This window comes from Phalacrocorax aristotelis, chromosome 2 (assembly GCF_949628215.1).
Source record: "Phalacrocorax aristotelis chromosome 2, bGulAri2.1, whole genome shotgun sequence".
Lineage (NCBI taxonomy): Eukaryota > Metazoa > Chordata > Aves > Suliformes > Phalacrocoracidae > Phalacrocorax > Phalacrocorax aristotelis.
In genome coordinates this window covers 72001544-72021390 of record NC_134277.1, presented here as the reverse complement: position 1 = coordinate 72021390, position 19847 = coordinate 72001544, and the positions used below count along the sequence as shown (strand labels likewise).

General features: G+C 52.5%; 2 protein-coding genes across 2 annotated transcripts; both read right to left on the bottom strand.

Annotated features, from left to right (window-relative positions):
- Positions 1–776: 776 nt before the first annotated feature.
- Positions 777–18029, bottom strand: TFAP2A (transcription factor AP-2 alpha). The gene is made up of 7 exons (XM_075084068.1): positions 17979–18029; positions 12805–13239; positions 9753–9804; positions 7676–7907; positions 6601–6719; positions 4140–4281; positions 777–2582 (listed from the first exon to the last, which is right to left on the bottom strand). The coding sequence occupies exons 1-7, from the start codon at positions 18027–18029 to the stop codon at positions 2294–2296; spliced, it is 1320 nt and encodes a 439-aa protein (XP_074940169.1). The 3' UTR covers positions 777–2293.
- Positions 15008–16489, bottom strand: LOC142053991 (uncharacterized). Its single transcript, XM_075086194.1, has 2 exons — positions 16483–16489; positions 15008–16251 (listed from the first exon to the last, which is right to left on the bottom strand). The coding sequence occupies exons 1-2, from the start codon at positions 16487–16489 to the stop codon at positions 15257–15259; spliced, it is 1002 nt and encodes a 333-aa protein (XP_074942295.1). The 3' UTR covers positions 15008–15256.
- Positions 18030–19847: the final 1818 nt, after the last annotated feature.

Sequence of the window (19847 nt, the reverse complement as noted above, 5' to 3'; positions counted from 1 at the left end):
AGGAACTCAAGATAAAAATTTCAGTCCCTTATAAACTGACACAACCATCTTAAAATGTCAATCTGTGCATTCCACTAAAACACAAACCATCAATCAGAAATAATCTGTCTCCTGCAAGATTTCACTAAAGTTCACAACCGTGAGATGATTTTGTTGGCATCGACTACGGAGCTTTTGTTTTTTTTCTTGAGGGGGAGGGAGCACCCAGCTCTGAGTCACCAGTATATAGGTTTTTTTCATACTGCCTGATTTTCGGTATTTGCTCGGTAATGATTCTTTTAAAAATGTCCTTCTCAAGATGTTTTTTTTTTTTTTACTCTCCGCTCTCCATTAGGACAACTGCACATACAAAATTTTATAGGCTTATAATTCTGCACGCTACGTGTAAACATAAATAAAAACCTAGAGGTCAACATAAATAAAATAAAACTTTATTTTTTAAATAAAATTATGTTTTGGTTAAAAAAAAGATAGTGTGTCATTTTGTTAGTAGTACAGACAATTTTTTTTATCCAAAAGAATACATTGTGCTTTATTGTGTCATTTGTCTGAATACAGACTCAGTGGAATATCTAAATGATACCCTGCTCTGAACTCCAAGTTGAAAGTAAGTTTTTATTATACTTGAGGGAAACAATGGGTTCAGCTGCTTATTGCAAGGAGCAATTGTCAAGGGAGAGTTAAACTCAATTACTGTAACCATACTGAATAAAAAATACTGCCAAGAACAAAAATACGCCTGGGTAAAGACAGCCACTGAATAAAAAAATCGACATAAAGCGTATCAAATATTTATTTATCTGGGCAACAAAGGACTATGATACATTGATAGGCATGGAAACTACTGCCGGCACAACTCAATACAATACAACTATAACTGCTTCCAATATGGCCAGTGGAAATACAGGATACCAGGTGGTCCCAAATGTTTGAAGTTCTTTGGGAAAACAAAAAAAAAAAAAAGGGAGAAAAAGAAAAACAAAAGAAAGGGAGAAAGAAAAAAAGGGGGTGAAGGAAAGAAAAGCTAAGTCTTGTTTTAAAAGACAATATTAATTTATTGCTCTGATGGTGCTTTCAGGAGAAGGACAGTGGATGAAAATAACTTCTTTCATTTTCCACAACACATAAGGGTTGTAAAACCACTAACATGTTTTAAAACCTTGCCAGGGTCCAACATCACTTTATCTTCAACAAGAAACTAAATGTCATACTAATTATATATAAAAATTCATGGTTTTTTATTTGTTCAGCTGCTTCATTGTCGCCTTTAACATGCTACAACAGGGCTAAAAATGATGAATCCCAGAGAAAAACCCCCAAAAAACCTCTGATATCTAAATAAGTACCATGAACCACATGATGAACTAAGAGGGGAAGATTTAAAACCCACTAAACAAGAGGTAAACGAGATCACCAGATAAATAAAAAAAGGCTTAAAACAGACTCACCATATTTACAATTCCCATTAAATTACACATAAATAAATATATACATACATGAACACTGATTCCCTTATATAATAACCGTGAATCGTGTTGCAATAGAAAGTTCAAGTTGGTCGCTTTACCTTGGACAGGAAAAAGTTCTACAACTGAAGATATGACATGGAACTGCTTGTGTTTTGTGTTCAAGTTTATTCACAATACTGATAAAATGTCATCAGTCCTTTTTGCCTTTTGTTTGTTTGCTGTTGCTGCTGCTGTGGTACCTCTTTCGCTTTTTTTCGGTTTTAATATGGCTACAATCTTAACTGAAGTTTATGTAAGGGAAGGTGGTGATTCAGTCCGGTGAAGCTCATAGAATTTTTAAAGTATTATTTATTTCTTTTTGGTTTTTTTTTTAATTTTTTAATATATTTTTAGAAAAAAAAAGTCCTTTTCTTTTTTGTGTTTTTTTTTGTGTTTTTTTTTCCTCCTTTTGTTTTATTTTAAAAAAAAGTTCACAAACTCAAGACAGAACTTTTTTTTCTTTGCTGGCTCTGTCCCCCTGTTCTGTTCTCTTAGGCTCCAAACCGGGGTAAAACGATGGTGGCAGCAGGGAGAGAAGGGGGGAAGTTAAGAGGGAGCAAATGGAAATGTGGATGCTGGGAAGGGGTGTGGGGAGAGGGCAGAGCAGTCCTGCGGAGTCAGAGAACAGGATTGGCAGAAGGACGCTCATTCTGTTGCTGTAGCCTGGGGTGCTGGGTGCAGGGGAGAGGGAGGAGGGAGATGAATGGATCGATGGGCTATGAGGGGGAAGGGAGAGGAGCATGTGTGTGTGTGTTGGGGGGGGGGGGGGGGGGAGATGGATATCCTCACTTTCGGTGCTTCTCCTCTTTGTCGCCGCTTTTGGTGCTGTTGTCTGTGTGGCTGTTGGGATTGTTGCTGAGGTACATTTTGTCCATGGCCTTGAGTGCCTCGGTGAGATAGTTCTGCAGGGCGGTGACGGCAGCGCACACCGCCGGGCTCCCGAAGCCGTGCGAGATGAGGTTGAAGTGGGTCAGGCAGCTCTGGATGCCCGGCTCCAAAATGGGGTTGGGCCGTGAGTTCCCCAGGGGAGATCGGTCCTGAGCCAGCAGGTCGGTGAACTCTTTACAGATCTGTCTGTAGCACAAATGGAGCAGAGAGACAGAGGGAGGGAGGCAGGGAGGGAGGGGAAGAGAGAGGGAGAGCAATGAACCATCACTGGCGGCGGCAAAGCCTGTGCACGCTCCCTGCTAGGTTACACAAGCCCCTGGATCAAGGGGGCTGCTGCCCCCGAGCGCACAGGCGCTCTCTCGCCTCTCCCTCTCCTCTCTATGCACCTTTTCCCCTAATTCTCACACCTCCCCGGCACAAACAAGCCTCTTCCCTTCACCTCGCATGCACACACGACGGCGCGTACACGTCACACCCCGGCCCCAGCCAACATGCAAACAACAGGCACGCAGACGCACACACGCTAGTCCCTGTATCGCAGCCCCCCACAAACACACATCCCTGCCCAGCTGGGTTTCGGAGCAGACAGGCAGTTTAAAGTTCCCCAGCAACGTGCCGAAGGGGATAGATGGGGTGTGATATCCAAAGGGAGGTTCAGGGATTTATCCACATCTTGGAAGATCCTTTTTTTTGTTGTTGTTTTGGAACTGGAGGGAGGTGCAGGCCCCTTCCTTCACAAGGCTAAAACACGCCTGTGTGTTGGGAGGAAGGAGTGAGGGCAGAGAGGGGAATCGAGGCTTTAAATTAGGGTATTCTGAAACATTTATATAGGTACATCTATATCTCCAAATCCAAAGGGACCTTCCCACAGAGGGGAAGGCTGACGCTAACTGGGGTCTGGAAATTTCCTTCCAGGGAGTTGGGAAGAGAGGATACAAGGGCACGGTGCAGCGGTTCGGTTGTACCATCCACTGGCTGCACAAATGGTTGGGGAAATAGCACACCTTCTAGCAGGAGAGCTCACAGGCGTGTTGAAACCGTCTCTATTCTAAAACCCGCGTTAATGTCTTCCAGCCATAAAGCGGCTCCCATCTTCTGCCTGCGCCCTCTGGCACTGTGCCCTTTGGTGACACCTCCACTGGTAATTAAGGGCTACTAAACAACCCTTTTAATTTCCAGCAAACATATCAAAACAATAATTTTCTTCTCACGCGCCACCTGGAAGCCCCACCAATGATAACCTCCGCTAGCATTTTAACTGCATGCAGATTGTCATTTCAAATATATTTTTAATATCCCTATATTCGCTAAGTAACAGAGCTGCTTAGGCAGAACGAACCATTGCCGATTTTAATGAACTGAAATCAGTTTAACGTGCCAGTTTTATTTTACAGTCAATGGGAAGCCTTCCCCTTCCTTCCACCTAAATTGATAAGCTAAGCGAAAAGGCCCCAGAGAATGTTTTGCTCTGAAGAGTTACTGCTTTTTCTTTAACTAAACATCCACCCACAATTTTCACGACTTGCTTGCAAGGTGATCTGCGCGAACTGACTTGATGGAAACCAAGCTGGGTTATAGAGTTCTCCTATAGCAGGAGGGCAAATACACCCCCTTCACAACTTGCAAAACCATCAGCCACCAGCTACGGCTACGTGGCAAACACTCACAAATAAAAGCCCCAAACCCGGGGTTTGTTGCCCCCCCTCACTTCTGAGCAACATGCCAGAAAGGTAAATGTCTTACTTTGTAGCTAGAAGCATGTTTTTTCTTGTGACTTGCTCGTTTGGATCGGAATGTTGTCGGTTGAGAAATTCAGCTACTGCTTTGGCAGGAAATTCTGTCTCACAAACGTACCCAAAATCTCTAGCTAGATGCACTGCTTCTCCTGAAAAGGGAGGCACGGGTGGGGATGGGAGGGAAACACACAGCTCATCAGTACACATCCACACAGAGGCAAAAATCCATTAAAACAAACAAAAAAAAAGCAGCACTACATTCTGCTTGGGCTTTTCTTCTCAAAAGCTTGGACTTTTTTTCTTTGAAAAAGGCAGGGTAAGAAATGCTAATCGCATCTTATCTTGCAGGAGTTCTCTTTGCTTCAGTCGAGGGCAATGCAAATGTGTATTTTCATGACAATGGTTACAAGAGAAATCTCGCATAAGAATTTTTTTAAGTTTACATTGACTAACAGATAGATACTTCTAGACAGGCAGGCTCCATCCACCCAGAATGTGTGCTTAGATTTACATATCTATACATATACACAGCCATTTATGTACGTTTTGTTCACAGCTATTTACTCTGGAAATGTTTGTTTGCCTCAGCCACCTCTCTATATTCTTTTGCAATGCATCAATGATTAATATTGATCATAATTACTCCTAGAGCTCTTCTAAATAAAATGCATTAAACAGCTAAGTGTTTAAAATTTAACTTGATCGCATATAATTATACGTTCACCCCCAAACGATTAACCATGAGAATTTTAGGGTCATTCCACCGAGTCTGTCTGTTTTGTTGATTTTCAAATCTTTGGTTTTAATTTCCTGAACCAGTTGGTTTTTACTGCAGGGCTTCCTGCCATTAGCTCTAGCTCCGGAAGAACGCATGCGCCAATTAGAGCTTCAAAGCCTCAGTCCAGTGAGCTTGTTTCCATAAAATGGAGCGGATCATAAACAATAACAGTACTCTAGAAACTGCCTCATCGCTACAGGACTCAAAGCCCCAGCAATGTTTATACTATCATCCCCCCCAAAATTAGCCACCATCGCTGAGTTATCTGGAGATCGGGCCTCTGGTTTTGTTTCTTTTTTTTTTTAAAATCATTCCTCTAAAGCCATCGCATGCGGAAGCCAAACAGAACACTAGATTACCATAAAACCTTCTCCATATTCATTAACATCACAAATAATGTTAAGCATCTACCAAATCTAGACTCTTTACAAGTCTTCCCCTCGTGATTTTTTACTACAGTGCCTCGATGCAATTGCAAAGCCTTTTCAAAAACGTGAAGACGCAGTAATTTTCACGCAGTATAAATATAGTGCGGCCACTTATCCTGATGTTCAAAAAAAATGAAGCCTGGCATCGCGCAGCGCTTCTTACCCCGTCGCTTTGAACATGAAACATTTCTCGCAGAATGCGAAGCGACAACAAAACAAAGCAACAAACTCCCTCCTACACAACCAAACTTAAGCTAAACCCGCGCAGCCCGGGCCAAGCTTAAAAGCACTTTGCAGACTTGAACCGGTCTAAAATGCAGTCAAACCCGTAAGTGAGGGGAAAGGAGGAAGACCTATTTGCTGGCATCGGTCTTACTTTGTGCCAGCCAGCGTGACGCCGCAACTGCTTCAAAACTAAACGACTGCAAACACTTGAGCTTCCCGCCTCCCGGTTCTGACAGCACAGGGCATCCCAAGCTATCGAAAGTAAGTTGCACCTTTTCTGGCCAGAGCAAAGCAGAGGAGAACAGTACAGCCAAGGGAACACGTGTTCTGAAAATGAGAACCAAAAGGGAGCGGGGGGTGGTGGTGGTGCGACTTTGAGGCTTTCAGAACACCGTTAATTCATGACTGAGGTCAAGGATTCCCAAATTAATTCAGGAAGTAATGGTCACGCATTTCTCAAATGCAGATGTCAGAAAACTTAAATGATTTACTGTTATGTGGCTGCGGGCTGGGAGGGAGAACAGACTTAAAATAGCTGCAGTTTCTGACATTTAAAATTGCTTGGTTGTCCACCTGTGGCAGAAGGACGGTGGTGAAGCATTAGAGGCTCTGCTCCCCGTAACTCAACACTTGGGGGTCTCTTACAGGGCTGCAGCCCCCGTTCACAGGGATCCTTCCCATGCTGCTCCCAATGAGATCCACTTACTCTGGGGAGGGATTACTCACTTGAACGAGGGGGAAAAATGGGGCCCTGAAAATGTCTAACTGGGAAACTTAAAAGCAAATAAATGGCAGAACGCAATGCTGAGTCTGCAGGACCCACGCAGGCCCGTTTCAGGTTAAAACAAAAAGCAAAGGCACAAAATTAACATTTTTTTCCTGAGGCACAGAAAATAACGCCCTTCCAATTTCCAACAGTCAGCACTGACTGGGGGGACAAAACAAGACCCAGCCCAACACCAAGTTTTCTCCCGTTTAGGCAAAAGCAACAGGCACGTTTTTCCAAACGAGCCCTCCCGACTCTTTGAGTCACTTACCCTCCACGAGCGACGTGAGCAAGGTAACGTTAGCAGCTTTACGCCTCCCGGCTGGCAGGTTTAATCCTATTTTGTCCAGTTTCTCCCTCAGAGATCGCCCGCCGTTTTTAGACTTTGCCCTGGTCCACACAAAAAGGCATTGAGAAATGGGGCTGGGCGGGGGGAGGTCCCCACTCCCGCATCCCCTGAAACATCGCCTTCCCACAGAGGGGAGTAAAGGGTTTGGTGGGGGTGGGTGTTGTGGGGGGCTGAGAAGCGAGTGTTGCTGAAAGCTGAGTCTCAGACGTAAGGATGGGCTTTGGATGGCTTTGGAGGGAACAGGGGAACTAAGGTCCGGATCAGCCCCCCCAAGCCGGTGGGGACCCCTGGTACCTTGTGGCCAGGGCTGGACCCCTGAGGCGGCCACCTGAGCTCCCAGGGTGCCATGGACCTGGGGGGCAGCTTCTCCCCACAGACAGCGGCCCAGGCGTTACGGGAGGTGGCCGATTTGTAAGGTCACAGCCCCCGTTACCACCACGGGGCATGGCTGCCCTTCTGCTCGTCCCTAGACAGCCCATCTGTGGCAGAGCCGGACCGGTGGAGGTGGGAGCCGGTTTAATTAATCTTCAATGTTATGCCCTGCCCTGGCGCTGCGTAATTGCCTGGGTGAGGTCACAAGCCCAGGGCAGCAAGTGTGGGTGCCCACGGCGGGGTGCCCAGCCGTAACCTCCCCGCTCCCAGGGCGGGTGGGTGGGTGCGTGGGGGGGCGTTCATCGCCGTGACGGGACAGCGTGGCCGGGGAGGGACACACACACGGCACCCTGCCCCATGGGCCCGAAGCGTGGCCACACGAGGCTGCACGTTGCCATGGTTACAGCGCCCCCCCCCCCCCCCCGCCTCGCGGCGCTGCCCTGGCGGCCGCGCGCGCCCCGACCCCTAGCGGCGGGCGGCCCCGCCGCCCCGCGTGGGCCCTCCTCCTCGTCATCCTCCTCCTCCTCCTTCCTCCCGCCCGGCCCGGCCCAGCCCGGCCCGTCGGGGCGGCAGCGGGCGTTGCTCGCCGCCGCCATCCCGCCTCCTGCGTCCGCCCGCCCCTCACCTCCGGAGCACTCCGCCCAGCAGGGAGGCGTTGAGGCACTCGGGCGGCGAGAGGCGTCTCTGCACTTCCGCCACCGTGACCTTGTACTTGGAGGTGGAGCTGAGCAGCGAGAGGCGGCCCGGCACCGAGCAGAAGACCTCGTTGGGGTTCACCACCCCGCCGAAGAGCGTGTCCTTGTTGATGGGGATGGAGGAGACGGCGTTGTTGTTAGACTTGGAGAGGGACACGGGGCCTGCAGGGAGGGAGGAGCAGGGAGGTGAGGGTGAGGAGCGGGCGGGGGGACGGGGACGGGGGCGGGGGGGGCCGCTTGCTGCGGCCAGCCCCGGCCCCGCACCGCCTACGGGGCGGGGGGGTGGAGGGGAGCAGGGGGTAGGCGAGGGGCAGGGCGGCCGGCGGGGGCACCCCTCCGCTCGCCGGGAGAGAAAGAGAGAGAGAGCGAGACAGCGGGACAACCCTCCACCCGCAGCAAAGAATTGTTAAAATCACGTCAGTGTCGGACGTCACGGGCCCGACCGGCCCGCAACGGGCGCTGCCGAAGGGCGGGCAGTGCCCGGGGGGAGCGGCGGGGCCAGGCCGGGCCCCAGCGCCGCCCCGGGACACCGGCCCGGCTCCCCCGCGGGGACGGACGGCGCCGCCGCGCCTCCCGCCCCCGCTGCGGCTGCAGCGCGCAACTTTTGACGTGGAAAAAAAAACCCGTAAGGCAGCGAGGAGCAGACGCGCGTGTACCCCGGCGGGGGAGCGCGCCCCGACGGCACCCGGCGCCGGTCGCTTCCCGCTCCCCCCCCGCCCCCAAAAAGAAGGGCCGGTCCCTCCCCGAGCGGAGGGACCCTCCCCGGGACCCGCCAGCCCCGCCGCCGCCTTCCCCTTCTCCTCCGCCCTAGCCCGCTCCTCTCGGCGGGCGCAGCCCGACCGAGCGGGGGGCTCTCTCTGCTTTTGGATAGATCACTTGTGACATTAATAGCTCTGGGAAGGCTAATAGATACAACAGGAGTTAAACGAACTCTTGAGATTACTAATAAAAGAGCCAATTATCATGTCGACTTGGAAAGAGCATCTCTTAAGATTTATCCCTTGCACATCTAATTTGACGTGACAAAGGCTTCACAGACGGGGGGGTGGGGGGCGGGAAAAAAAAGAAACTTTGAGCTCACTGGCTGTGCAAGCAATTAGAGACGAGAGCGGCTCCCTACAGCACCTTGCTCCGGTGGCAGCCGGGGTACCCAAATTCTGGGCTGCCGCACGGCTGTGGCACCCCTCGGAGCAGGCGGCAGCTTAACCACGCGTTCGGCCCCGCGAGTTTTACTCCGAGAGCAGCTCCCTACACGGGATCCAAACGCAAACCCATCGCTTTAACACCGAGAACGTCCTTTGCGAACACCGCCCTGTGCCACCTTTCCCCATCCTTCGGTCGTCCGAAGAATAGACGGGGAAAGGAAAAGCGAGTGAAAACACGCCAGAAATATTTTGCACCGTTTGGGGAGCAGTTTCTGAGCAATTCAAATTCCAAGTGGAGCAAGCCAACACAAAGCCAACGAAAACCGAACCGCCCTGACGGATAGCCATCAGTTTCCAGAAACTCGCCCCTTGTTCTCCACCAGCCCACCTCCCCACCGCCGTGATTTAAATAAGAAAACCCCAAGAAGGAGGAACAACTACTCTTTCACAGCCCAGTTTACCAACAACGATTAAACCCAGCCGCTCGGCCAGATGCACGGGGCAAACCATCAAACCGAATTGTTTGCTAACGCGCTAAAACATCGGCTCAGATTTTCTAGATCATCTGCTAGCATTTTTTCCTCCTTAACGCAACAATAATTAAAATACCCAGCAAACGTGGCCATTTAAGAAGCGGGTTGAACCTATTTCAAGCCGCATCACACCGTTTTCTTTCTCTACCTCCAACCTTTTGGCCAGCAGTACGTGCCAGGGGGAGGAAGAGGCCGGGGGGCTGAGGGTGTGTGGTTTTGGGTTTTTTTTTGGGGGGGGGAGGTGGGGGGTGGGAGGCCGGGTAAGTCCTCCCCACAAGTAGTCCCCAGCCTGTGACGACATGTTTGGTATGCGCGGGGAAACGGCTTACCTTTCTTAATTACAGTTTGATCTGGGATGTTAATACCGGGGTCTTCTACGTGCTGCAACAAAAGGAACAGGCAGGGATGTAAACGTACAGCCACAACAAAAGGCGGGGAGGGCTGGGGTGCGGGAGAAGTTGTGTGTGTGTCCCCTCCCCGGGTAATGGTGCGGGAAACAAGGGATCCTGAGGTGGGGGGGAGACGGGATTTGGGGGGGATTTTCTTTATCAGGAGGAATCCCGCATCCCTCCCCGCTCTTCCCCAAGAAGAAGAAAAAAATAATAAACCACCCCCACACCCTCGGGGGCTTGCCCGGCCGAGCCGGACACCCAAGTGGCCTCCAGCTTCTGCGGGCTTCTTCCTTCCTTCCCTCCTTTTCCCTCCCTCCTCCCCGGGAAGCAGCCCCGGCCGGGCCCTTCCCCGCTCCGGCGCCCGCGGGAGGGAGAGCACAAAGGAGGGGGGACCGGTGGGGTGCCGGAGGGCGGGGGTTTGGGGGGCGGGCGGGGGACGCGGCAGGCGGCCCCACGCACCCCGGGCTCCCCACTATTGTCCCCTCGCAGGTTCCGCGGTGGCGGCTACAGCTGGGGTTCGCGCGGCGGAGTCACGACGTGATTAGAAAGTCAAATGAAATCGTGTTTTCTAATTCCAAAAACTGACAGGCAATATAATGTCTGGCTGTGTTTACAAATTAACACCAGTGCTGCTGAGATAGAAGATTTCGCAATCGTTACAAAACCCAGGCATTACCATTTAAAAAACTATTACTTCCCTCTCTAGTCTTTGTCCAACAATAATACTGATTCTAACATTTTCCATTCTGTCTTGGATTTATGCTCCTGTTAATTGTGCCTGATCTCAATGATTCCGGGTGGATGGTACTAAGTTGCTTTATTACAGGTTTTATTATACTCAATGCTCTCATTTGTAACTTGCCTAAAGTGCTTCTGGATTTAAGTATAATTAAATTGAGAAATGTTCAGAAATGACTACTGCTGCAGTTCTTGTGTTTTAACTATATGGGGAAATATGATCCCTTTATGCATGCACCCTAAACCCATAAAGTAAATGTACTGTGGCATAATACTTTTATTTGTGTTATTTCTACACATATTCCATACAGGGAGGACTGTTAAGTTTAAAATCCCACAGAGATATTTATGATTAAATAATTTTCACCATCTACTTGATTTTTCTTAAATATTTAGTGGTTGTTTTTATTAAAGGTTAACTGTTGCAGCAATGGAAAAATTCAAAAGCGACCCTTTCCTGACCCAGATTTTTGTAAAGGTTTGCTTAGGTTTTGGTTTCTTTTTTTTTCCATAACTAGATAAAACACTCTCAAAAGATACATCCTCTTATTTTTATGCTTTCTGTCATGCAGCCTGCTGATTCAGTTTTACGGGGGGGGGGGGGGGGGGGAAGTTGGTTGGTCTGGTTTAAGGATTTAAACCAGATGGCATTTGGTTTTCACGAAGTATAGCAATGCTATTAATTCATAGATCCCTGAAAGGCAAATCAAATGATTTGTACTTAAAATATCTGCAAGAGGAGGCTTCCCGAATCGGCCCACTGCCACAGAGCACAATCGAGGAGAGGGAGCTTTCAAGAGGAGAACATTTTAGGTCATGTTCCTCCTCCAGCAATCAGGGGCTTGCAGTCAACAAATTAGTTTATTCTTACTATTACCTCCATGTTATTTTATATCAGGTTTAAAGAATCGACCTGCTTTTAACGGATCCAAATTGCTTACTAAATCCTCCACTTTGGGAAGCGTATGCGTTTATTGCAAAACTGCTAAACATAACCAGCAATTTTCTGCGGCTAATTTAGCCAGATGAGGGCTGTAATAAATTCACTATTTTCCCCAAGTATAATTTACAAAAGATTTCAAAATGACCCCCAAAAATAGGTAAATTTATCTGACCATTATCCTTGCAACACGAAACTGTACTCATTAAACTGTCAGCGAATATATTGTTGTAATATTTGATCCTGTAATTTGGGATGGCATTTCAGCAAAAATCACATCCAGATACCACAGTTCCCTCCTCCTCTTCCCTCCTGCAAGTCGAGCAGCTTCAGTCCCTCAGCACAAGCTCTGTGGCTTTAATAAATTTATTGGCGTGTTCTAATTCCATTTTCGGGGAGAAACCCAGAAAGACGAACTTTGATCACGACCTATCACATTGCATAAAGCCACTTTCCTAACCAAACAATAGCCCTGCCTTTCTTTCTAAACAGCCCGTGCACTAATGTCATGCTTAATTAGAAATCTTTTTAAAATCTGTATTTATCGATAACAGAATTAGGTCCCCCAAATAATGCATCCTCCAATAGGGCTCCCAACATTTAATTTAATATAGGGTGTAGCAGGTCTGGCTTGAATTTGATAACCTATAGCTAATGATTTATGAGGTCATCCCTTTGCACCGCTGCTAAAAGAAGGCGGCAGCGTTTTAATATACCTCTTCCCTGATTTGTCAATTAATTCCTTTAGAGGAGAGGATCTGCCCGTATCCTCTTACGACTTTAGATGTCGTTATCCCATATGCCAATTCTGTAATCATGGGAAACCTATTTTTTTTCCTTCTTAGGCCACTTTCACCCACTTTTTTTTTTTCTTTCCCCCTTTCCCTTTGCCTGCGAGGACATTTAATGAGATCTCGCGTTTCAGACTCGTGTTTTTCCCAAGGCAGCGAGAAATCCCCAAATGCACGGCCCTGTGGTGATATTATATATTCTCCCAATCGTAACAGCTTATTGTCATTGAGAAGGAAAGATATTGTTAACGATGACAGTCATCTGATTTATTTATATTTTAGCGGGCGCGTTCGCAGGGAGGCGTCGCGCAGGGACGAGCTCCGAGAACCTATTGTTCTAGGTGGGGGCTTTGCCTTTCCCTTGGGGGGGGGGTGTCTCTTCTTCCCTCCCCTTTTTTTTTTTTTGGGGGGTGGGGGGGTGGGGGGTGTCCCTCTCCCTCCCCCCGAATCTCGTCTCCCGAGGGGAGGGGGACGGGGGGCAGAGGAGCGAGCGGGCCCCCGGGGCGACCCCTTTGCTTACCGGCACGTCCTCGATGGCGTGGGGGATGGAGTGGAGGGGCAGATCGGCCAGCCCCGAGCCCAGCCCGTGCGGGGCGTGCAGCAGGTCGTCGTGCCGCCGGTAGTCCCTGCGTGGGTCGAGCCCCGAGAGCTGGTGGGGCAAACCCCGGTGCGTGTGGAGGAGCCCCGTCTCCTGGCTCTGCCTCTGTCCCGGCCATCCTGGGTGCTGGGGCTGCGGCTGGGCATGGAGGGGGTTGAGGCTGTAGGGGTCGTTCACGTGGGAGTAGGGGTCCTGAGACTGGGGGTAGATGGGCTGGTAAGGGGGGGGGAAGTAGGGAGGCTGGAAGTCGGCGTTGGGGGTGTGGGAGAGCGGCGGGGCGCTGGTGTAGGGAGACTGACCCACGGTCCCCAACTGGGGTAGCCGGGCTGTCCCGTTGCTGGTACTGTCGTGGCGCTCCTGAGGTGGGGAGGTGGGGGGAATTAAGGGGGGGGGGGCGGGCGGCGAAGGGGGGGGGAGAGGAGGGGGAGGGGGAAGGAGAGGGAGAAAAGAAAAACAAAGATAAAATCAAACTGTTTCTCCTCAAAATCGGCTTGCGAATTTCACTTATCGGGCAAAAATGGGCAATTCGTCCGCTCCGAGGCGGAGAAGAGCAGATCTGGGGATTTCTCTGCCTCCGATTTCCCCTCGCGAACAATTAAGAGGCAATCTCTCTTTTAAAATAATAATAATAATTTTAAAAATAATAACGGCAATAACGATAACAGCAATAATTGCGACAGGACTGCTTATAATAATTAATAAAACAGTGCGGCGATACCAGTGGATTCCCAACAGATCGCGCCCCGGCATTTCGGGAGCCGGCATTTCCCGCAAATAAAAAGAACAATTCACAAGCGGGTATTATTAAAATAATAATAATTCTACCGCCACCCAAAATGCTCCCGCTGGCCCTGGGCAGAACCGAGACCCGTACTATAGCTGGGATTACCGATAACGCATCCCAAGAAAACCCTGGAAGATCCAAGCCCACTGCCATTTTGTTACCAGAAGACGCCGAAATAGGTTCTAAACAAACCGGTCGTTCCCTCCCCCCCGCCGCGAGTTTTACAAACGTTTCGGGGCACAGGCACGGCCACGGTCCCCCACCTCAGGGGACAGCCGCCCCGGTGCCCGGCCGATCTCCCTCCCTGGCCGGGGTGGGTGGAGGGGGGGGTGATTTTGGGGGCGGCGGCGGCGGGGGAGCGGAGGAATGCGGCGGGCAGCCCGGGGGGCAGCACCGCCCCGAGCTCCGCCGCACCGACGGGCGAGCGGCACCCGAATGCGCCCGGGGCTTTCGGCATGGCTCTGCCGGCTCCCGCAGCCGGAGCCCGCAGGTATGTCCGGGGGAAAAAAAAGGCATGGCCTCCACGGAGGAGGAGGAGAAGGAGGAGGATTCAAGGGAAAAAGCCACGATCCCGGAAAAGGGAAACGAGAAACCTGAAAATATCCCGTTTGCAGGTGGCAAGGTGAAGAAATCGAAGCGGTAGGATCCAAGTAAAGCCTTCTGCCGATCGCTCGAAGCAGACCAAATATTAAAAAAAAGGGGGGGAAGGCAAAAAAAAAAATAAAAAAACAAAGAGGGGTGGGAGGGAGGTAAACCACCGATTTCATAAAAAGGAAGGAAAGGAAAGGAAAAAAAGCCCTCTCCGGAAAGCTGGGTGAGAAACCCCGACCGCCACCGCCACCGCCGACAACAATAGCAACACCCAGCACACACCAAACCCCCTCCGAGAGAAACGTGAAGCAACTCACCATAGCCGAAAAACTGTGTACTAACATCTGCGAAGAGTCGGGGGTTACGAGTCAAGGTAGAAGAAGGAGGAAAAAAAAAACCCACAAAAACCAAAAACGAACAAAATAAAAAAAAAACCCCAACCCCCCCAAGCAGGCAGAGGGAAGGGACGGGCGGCGCGGCGGCCCCGGCGGAGCCCCGCGGGTGCGGGCGCGGCGCGGCGCGGAGGGAGCGCGGCCGGAGCCCGGCGCTAGGCGCGGGCGGCGGGACCGGGGCGCCGGGGCTGCTCCTGCACCGCGGGCGCGCCACTATAATCCATCAGAACTTGCACCGATCTCTGCTGCCCTTCATCGGGTGTTGCCAAGGCGAGCTCTCTATCCTGGCGTGGTGTGAGGAGTCAAAGTTGGTTGCTTTTTTTTTTTTTTTTGCCTTTTTTTTTTTTGTTTTGCGCGCTTTTTTTGCCTTTTTTGGTTTGGTTTTTAGCGTGTGTGTGTTTGTTTCTTAATCCTTTTTTTTTTTTTTCCTCTGTCTCTTTCTTTCTTTTTCTCCTTTGACTTAGCTGCTGCTTCACTTGAGCTCCTAATAACAGATCTGCTGCCTTCCTGGAGACTCCTAATAGCAGATATTCATGACTATTAATATTACACGAATACTTAATAAGGGAAGAATGGCTGGAAATCGAGCGTGAAGCGAGAAGGCAACTCAAGGCAGAGCCTGTTCTAAATGACGTCCATTGAATGAAGAATCAGTGTATCTAATCAGAGATGGGGGAGAGGGAGAGAGAGACAAAAAGGGAGAGAGAGGGAGCGGGAGAGAGAGAGGGGGGACATGCTGCTGCGTCTGACGAATCACAGGAAAGGGGCAACATTTTAAAAGGTTGCAGGGCATGCAAAAGTGAAAGAGAAAGAGATCCGGAGAGAGGGAGAGGGTGGGAGCCAGGAGGGGGGGTGCGGTGCTGGGGGGGGGAAGAGACGGGCAGAAGGAGAGAGGGGAGGGGGCGCGGGATCCCCCCTTCCCTTCCCCTCCCCTCCTCCCCCAATCCCCCCCCCTCCATCCGCCGCCTCCCCCTGCCCCCAGCCCCGCGGTTCTTCGCGGGCGCACCTCGGGCTGCGGCTGCTGCGCGTAGCCGGCCTCAAAGCCCAGGGAGAAGAGCGGCTGCTGGCTCCCCGCTTGGCTCTTGCCGCCCTCGGCCGCGCCGCCGCCGCCGCCTTTGCGCGGGGTGGGCTCCGCGGGGCCGCCCGCCGCCGCCGCCGCCCCGTCCATGCCTCGACGGCGCCCCGCCGAGGGGCTGCCCGCGCCGCTGCCCCCGCGGCGGCCGCCCCGCGCCGCCGAGCCGGCTCGCCTCCGCGCCCCGGAAACCGGCTGGGAAAGTTGGGTTTTTTTATTTTTTTTTTTTTGGGTGTCTCCCCTTCTGGGTGTCAGCCCTCCTCCTCCTCCCTCCTCCGGTTCGAGCCCAATGCCGAGGTCGACGGGGGGCTGGGGAGTCCAAGGAGCATCCACCGGGCTCCCCGCGGCCCCCCTCTCGGAGGATCCGGGAAAAGACGGTGGGGGGCGGCGAGGGAAGGAGGGCGGGAGGCACGCGGGGCGGGGGGTGAGGGAACCGGGAAAAGAGGCAAGGCGAGCGCTTCTCCCGGCCCAGACAAGCCGGGGCTCCGGCGCAACCCGTCGGACTGGCTGTGCAACTCCCAAACAACTCCCTCAAACAGGCACCGCTCCGCTCTCCGCCGCTGCCCCGCCGCAGCCTCCGCGCCGCCGGCCCCGGTCCCCGCCTGCTCCCGGCTCCCCCGGGGGCGCCGGCGCCCCCCCAGGCGCTGAGCGCCGCTCACCGGGCTTCTACCCCCCTTTTCCTCTTTTTTTTTTTTTTTAAAGGCAGGTCATATCCCCGTCAGGGTCCAGCCACTCTCTTTTCCATCTTCTCTGCAAATCACCTCGCATCCGCCTCCGAGGAAAGCACGGAAAGGCAACCCCACGCACACGCACGCACACGAGCCGGCGGGCTCCGGCGGAGCGGCCGCTGCTCCCTCCGTCTTTGGTATCACCTCGGTGTGAAGTCCCATTAGCACAAGGCAACAAAAGCCATAGGCGATGAAATCCGCACGTGTACACGCTTGAACACCGATCCTGGGGGGAGGGAGGGGGAGAGACACGCTTTTCTCCCAAAATCCACAGCTGATGAATATACACTTCCCCCCCCCGGTTTAAAAAATAATAATTAAACCACCCTTGACACCTCATTCCTAGAAATCAAGCGTCCGCCAGCGACTGGATCTAAGACCTCAGCTCCCGCAGCGGGAGGCAGCTTTATCTCAAACTCGTCGATCCGGGGCTAAGCCAACCAAATCATTTAGCCGGCGGTGAGTCTGGCGAGTCCTCGGTCCCTTTCCTAAGCTACAGCATCGCCCAAAGCAGCGGCAGGGTCGGATGGGAGCGTGTGTCCCCCCCACCCCCCCGCTTGGCCCCAGCCATGCACGTCGGCGAGGCTCCGCCAAGGCTGGGGGTACCCCCACGCGTGGGTCACGACCAAATAACTGCGTTCATTTGCAAAGTGGAGTCCTTTATTGGGCGGTTTAAACGCACTGCACAGGCAACTTTTGTGAAACGGGTGACAATAGTATTCGTTGGTTTGAGACTAGGCATGGGTCCCGGGCATCGCTCTTCTTTTTCCTCTTCTCTTTTTTGTCAGATTAAAAGACACTCGTCTCTTTCCAAAAAAAACGGATGCACACACAGACACACAGAGAGATACGCGTCCAACAATCTGTGCCGAACGGCTCCAAAACCGAATTAGGTGGATTTTAATTTTTTTTTTTAAGCGGTTAAAATATTCCTCAAAGCCGTGGGAGTCTGGCCCTGAAAATTAGGAGGCTGGGGCAACACCACTCCCAACCCCGTGGTTTCAGGTCGGCAGCTGACCCCTGCAAATTTGTGCAGCTCGGTACGATCAACCCGCAGCTGCATCGAAAAGGCTGACCTTAAGCGTGGGTCCTGAGCCAATTTATTCGGGGTGTTTCGGGTACCTGGCATGTGAGAATAGTTCTCTTCCCTTTGTCTCTTTGCCCTTTCATTCACGCATTCATCCCTCCGTCCGTCCGTTCATTCAGCCACCCACCCATCCATCCATCCATCTGGATGAGAGTGTAGCATCCTACAGAGCCCTTATCTACGGAAGATCTACCTATAGACCAGACTGCTGCTGGATCCTCTTTGCCTTTCCTCACACACTTCCGACAAAGCCGGGTTTCCACAAGCCCCGAAGTTCCTGGGAAGGACCCCAGCCCCTCTCCAGCTGCAGGACCGCAAGGAAGCCTGGCGAAGGAGCAGAAGTTTTCCTAAACGAAATTGAGAGACGGAGAGATGCTGCAGGCTCCCCGCTCGCAGCTGCGAAGCCGAGGGCTCTGCCCCGCCCGGGGGGGAAAGCGCTTACCTCACATTCCTCATACTTGATATTATCCGTCAGTTTCCAAAGCATTTTCATGGATTGGCGTGAGCGAGAGGATTTGGTTCTCGCTGCCTTTCCCTACGGTGGCGGTGCCGGGGCGGCGTGGGGGAGCGCGGCTGGCGGAGCCTCTGCGGCGCTCCCGTCCGCGCTCGGAGATCTCCCTCTAATGGTGGAAACTTTTCCCTTTTCCAGCTCTTTACCCACAGCCTAATCGCCTCATTAGCATATCAACAACAGCCCAATTGCTCGCCAGCGCAACAACCTGCAGCGATGGACACAGGTAGGACGGACCCACGAGCAGCAACAACAAACAACAACAACAAAAAAGGCGTTCTCCAACACACCGACCCCCGGCGCGGGAGGGGGGGGGGGGCGGCGGGCCCTGCCTCCCTGCCTGCCTCCCGGGCTCGCCGGCCGCCGCTCCCCCCGCGCCTCTTCCTGCCAGAGGGGAATGAAAGTGCCAAAGAAAGAACTAAAAAAGGGACCGTCCGCTCATCTGCGGAGAGTTTGGGGCTAGCCATGAAGCCCCCACCCCCCTCCCTTTTTTTTTCCCCTCCTTCTCCCCCCACGAGGTTTAAAGAAACCAAAGCGAGGAGAAACGAGACTCGGGTCTTGCTCTAACAAGGTTATTGTCTGCGGAGGCTTCTGTTGCCCTCTGGATTTGATTTGATCTTTTTTTCGGTGGATATTTGAAAAGCTTCTTTTATAAACTATTTTGTTCCTTTCGGCTCTTTCGGCTATTGGTCTTCAAAAAAAAAAACCCAACAACGAACAAACAAAAAACCCCAACACAAACAAGCCCAACATCCCAGATCGAAGCGGGCGAGCGGTAATGTGAATGCAGCAGGAGCCAAAAAGTCTTTTGCAAGTTCTTGAGCAGGGGGACAAGACAATGACCGTAATAAAACTTCGGTACTTTCTTAGGTGGAGCGCTTCGTTTGCTTAACAATGTGCCGCTAAGCGAGCGCTCAGCCCGCCCTCCGCGGGGGTTGCTTTTCCACCCCCTCCTCGTTTATTTCCCGGGGTGCCCGGCCTCGGCCCATCCACCGTTTTCCCTGATTTCTTTTTTTACTATTATCGCCCCCCCCATCATCCCACGCTGTTCCTAGCAGCGAGCCATCTTCTTCTCCGTGGGGCCAGCGTGTCGGGCCTGGCGCGGCTCCCCACGCCTGCCGGGCCTCCAGGCGTCCCCCGGAGCCGGGCATCCCCGCGCGGGTGGGGGTGCCATGGGGTGCGTGGGGCGGGGTGGGGGTGGAGAGCACCTGGGTACCCTGCCGCTCCCCGAAACTTCCCTCTGCCAACCGCAGAAACCTCCCCTGTCGGCCTGGGACACCCACCCGGGGCAATCCCCCGGCGCCGCGGGAAAATGTACCGCCTCCGGGAGCGATCGGCCCCTCCACTCCGCGGAGGACCCGCAGTGGGCCCTCGGGGGGAGCCCGGCACACGCGCCCCCACGCCGGTAAGGGCGGCAAAGCCTCCAGGCTCCGGGCCTGCTCCTTCACACACACATCTACATCCTCAAAATGGATTTTCCTCCCCCCTTTCCCCTTCTCCCACCACCCCCCGATGCTCTTTTTCCCCAGCGCTTTTGTCTACAAGTGGCAGGAGAGTAAATTGTTGTTTTTACTCCCCGTCGAGGTTCAAATGGAGCTGGCAGATTAAGCCTAGTTAATGCCCCCGGGGGGCGAAGGGGGGGATGAGAAAAAAAGGAGGGGAGGGCGGGTAACGAAGGGGCCCATCGCCCCTCAGCGCCGTCCTGGCGGAGCCGGACCGGCCGGGAGGGCCTCCCACCCACGGCCGGCCAGGAGTCCCGTGGGCCAAAGGCCCGGCCCTTGTCCCACCTCTCCCCCTAGC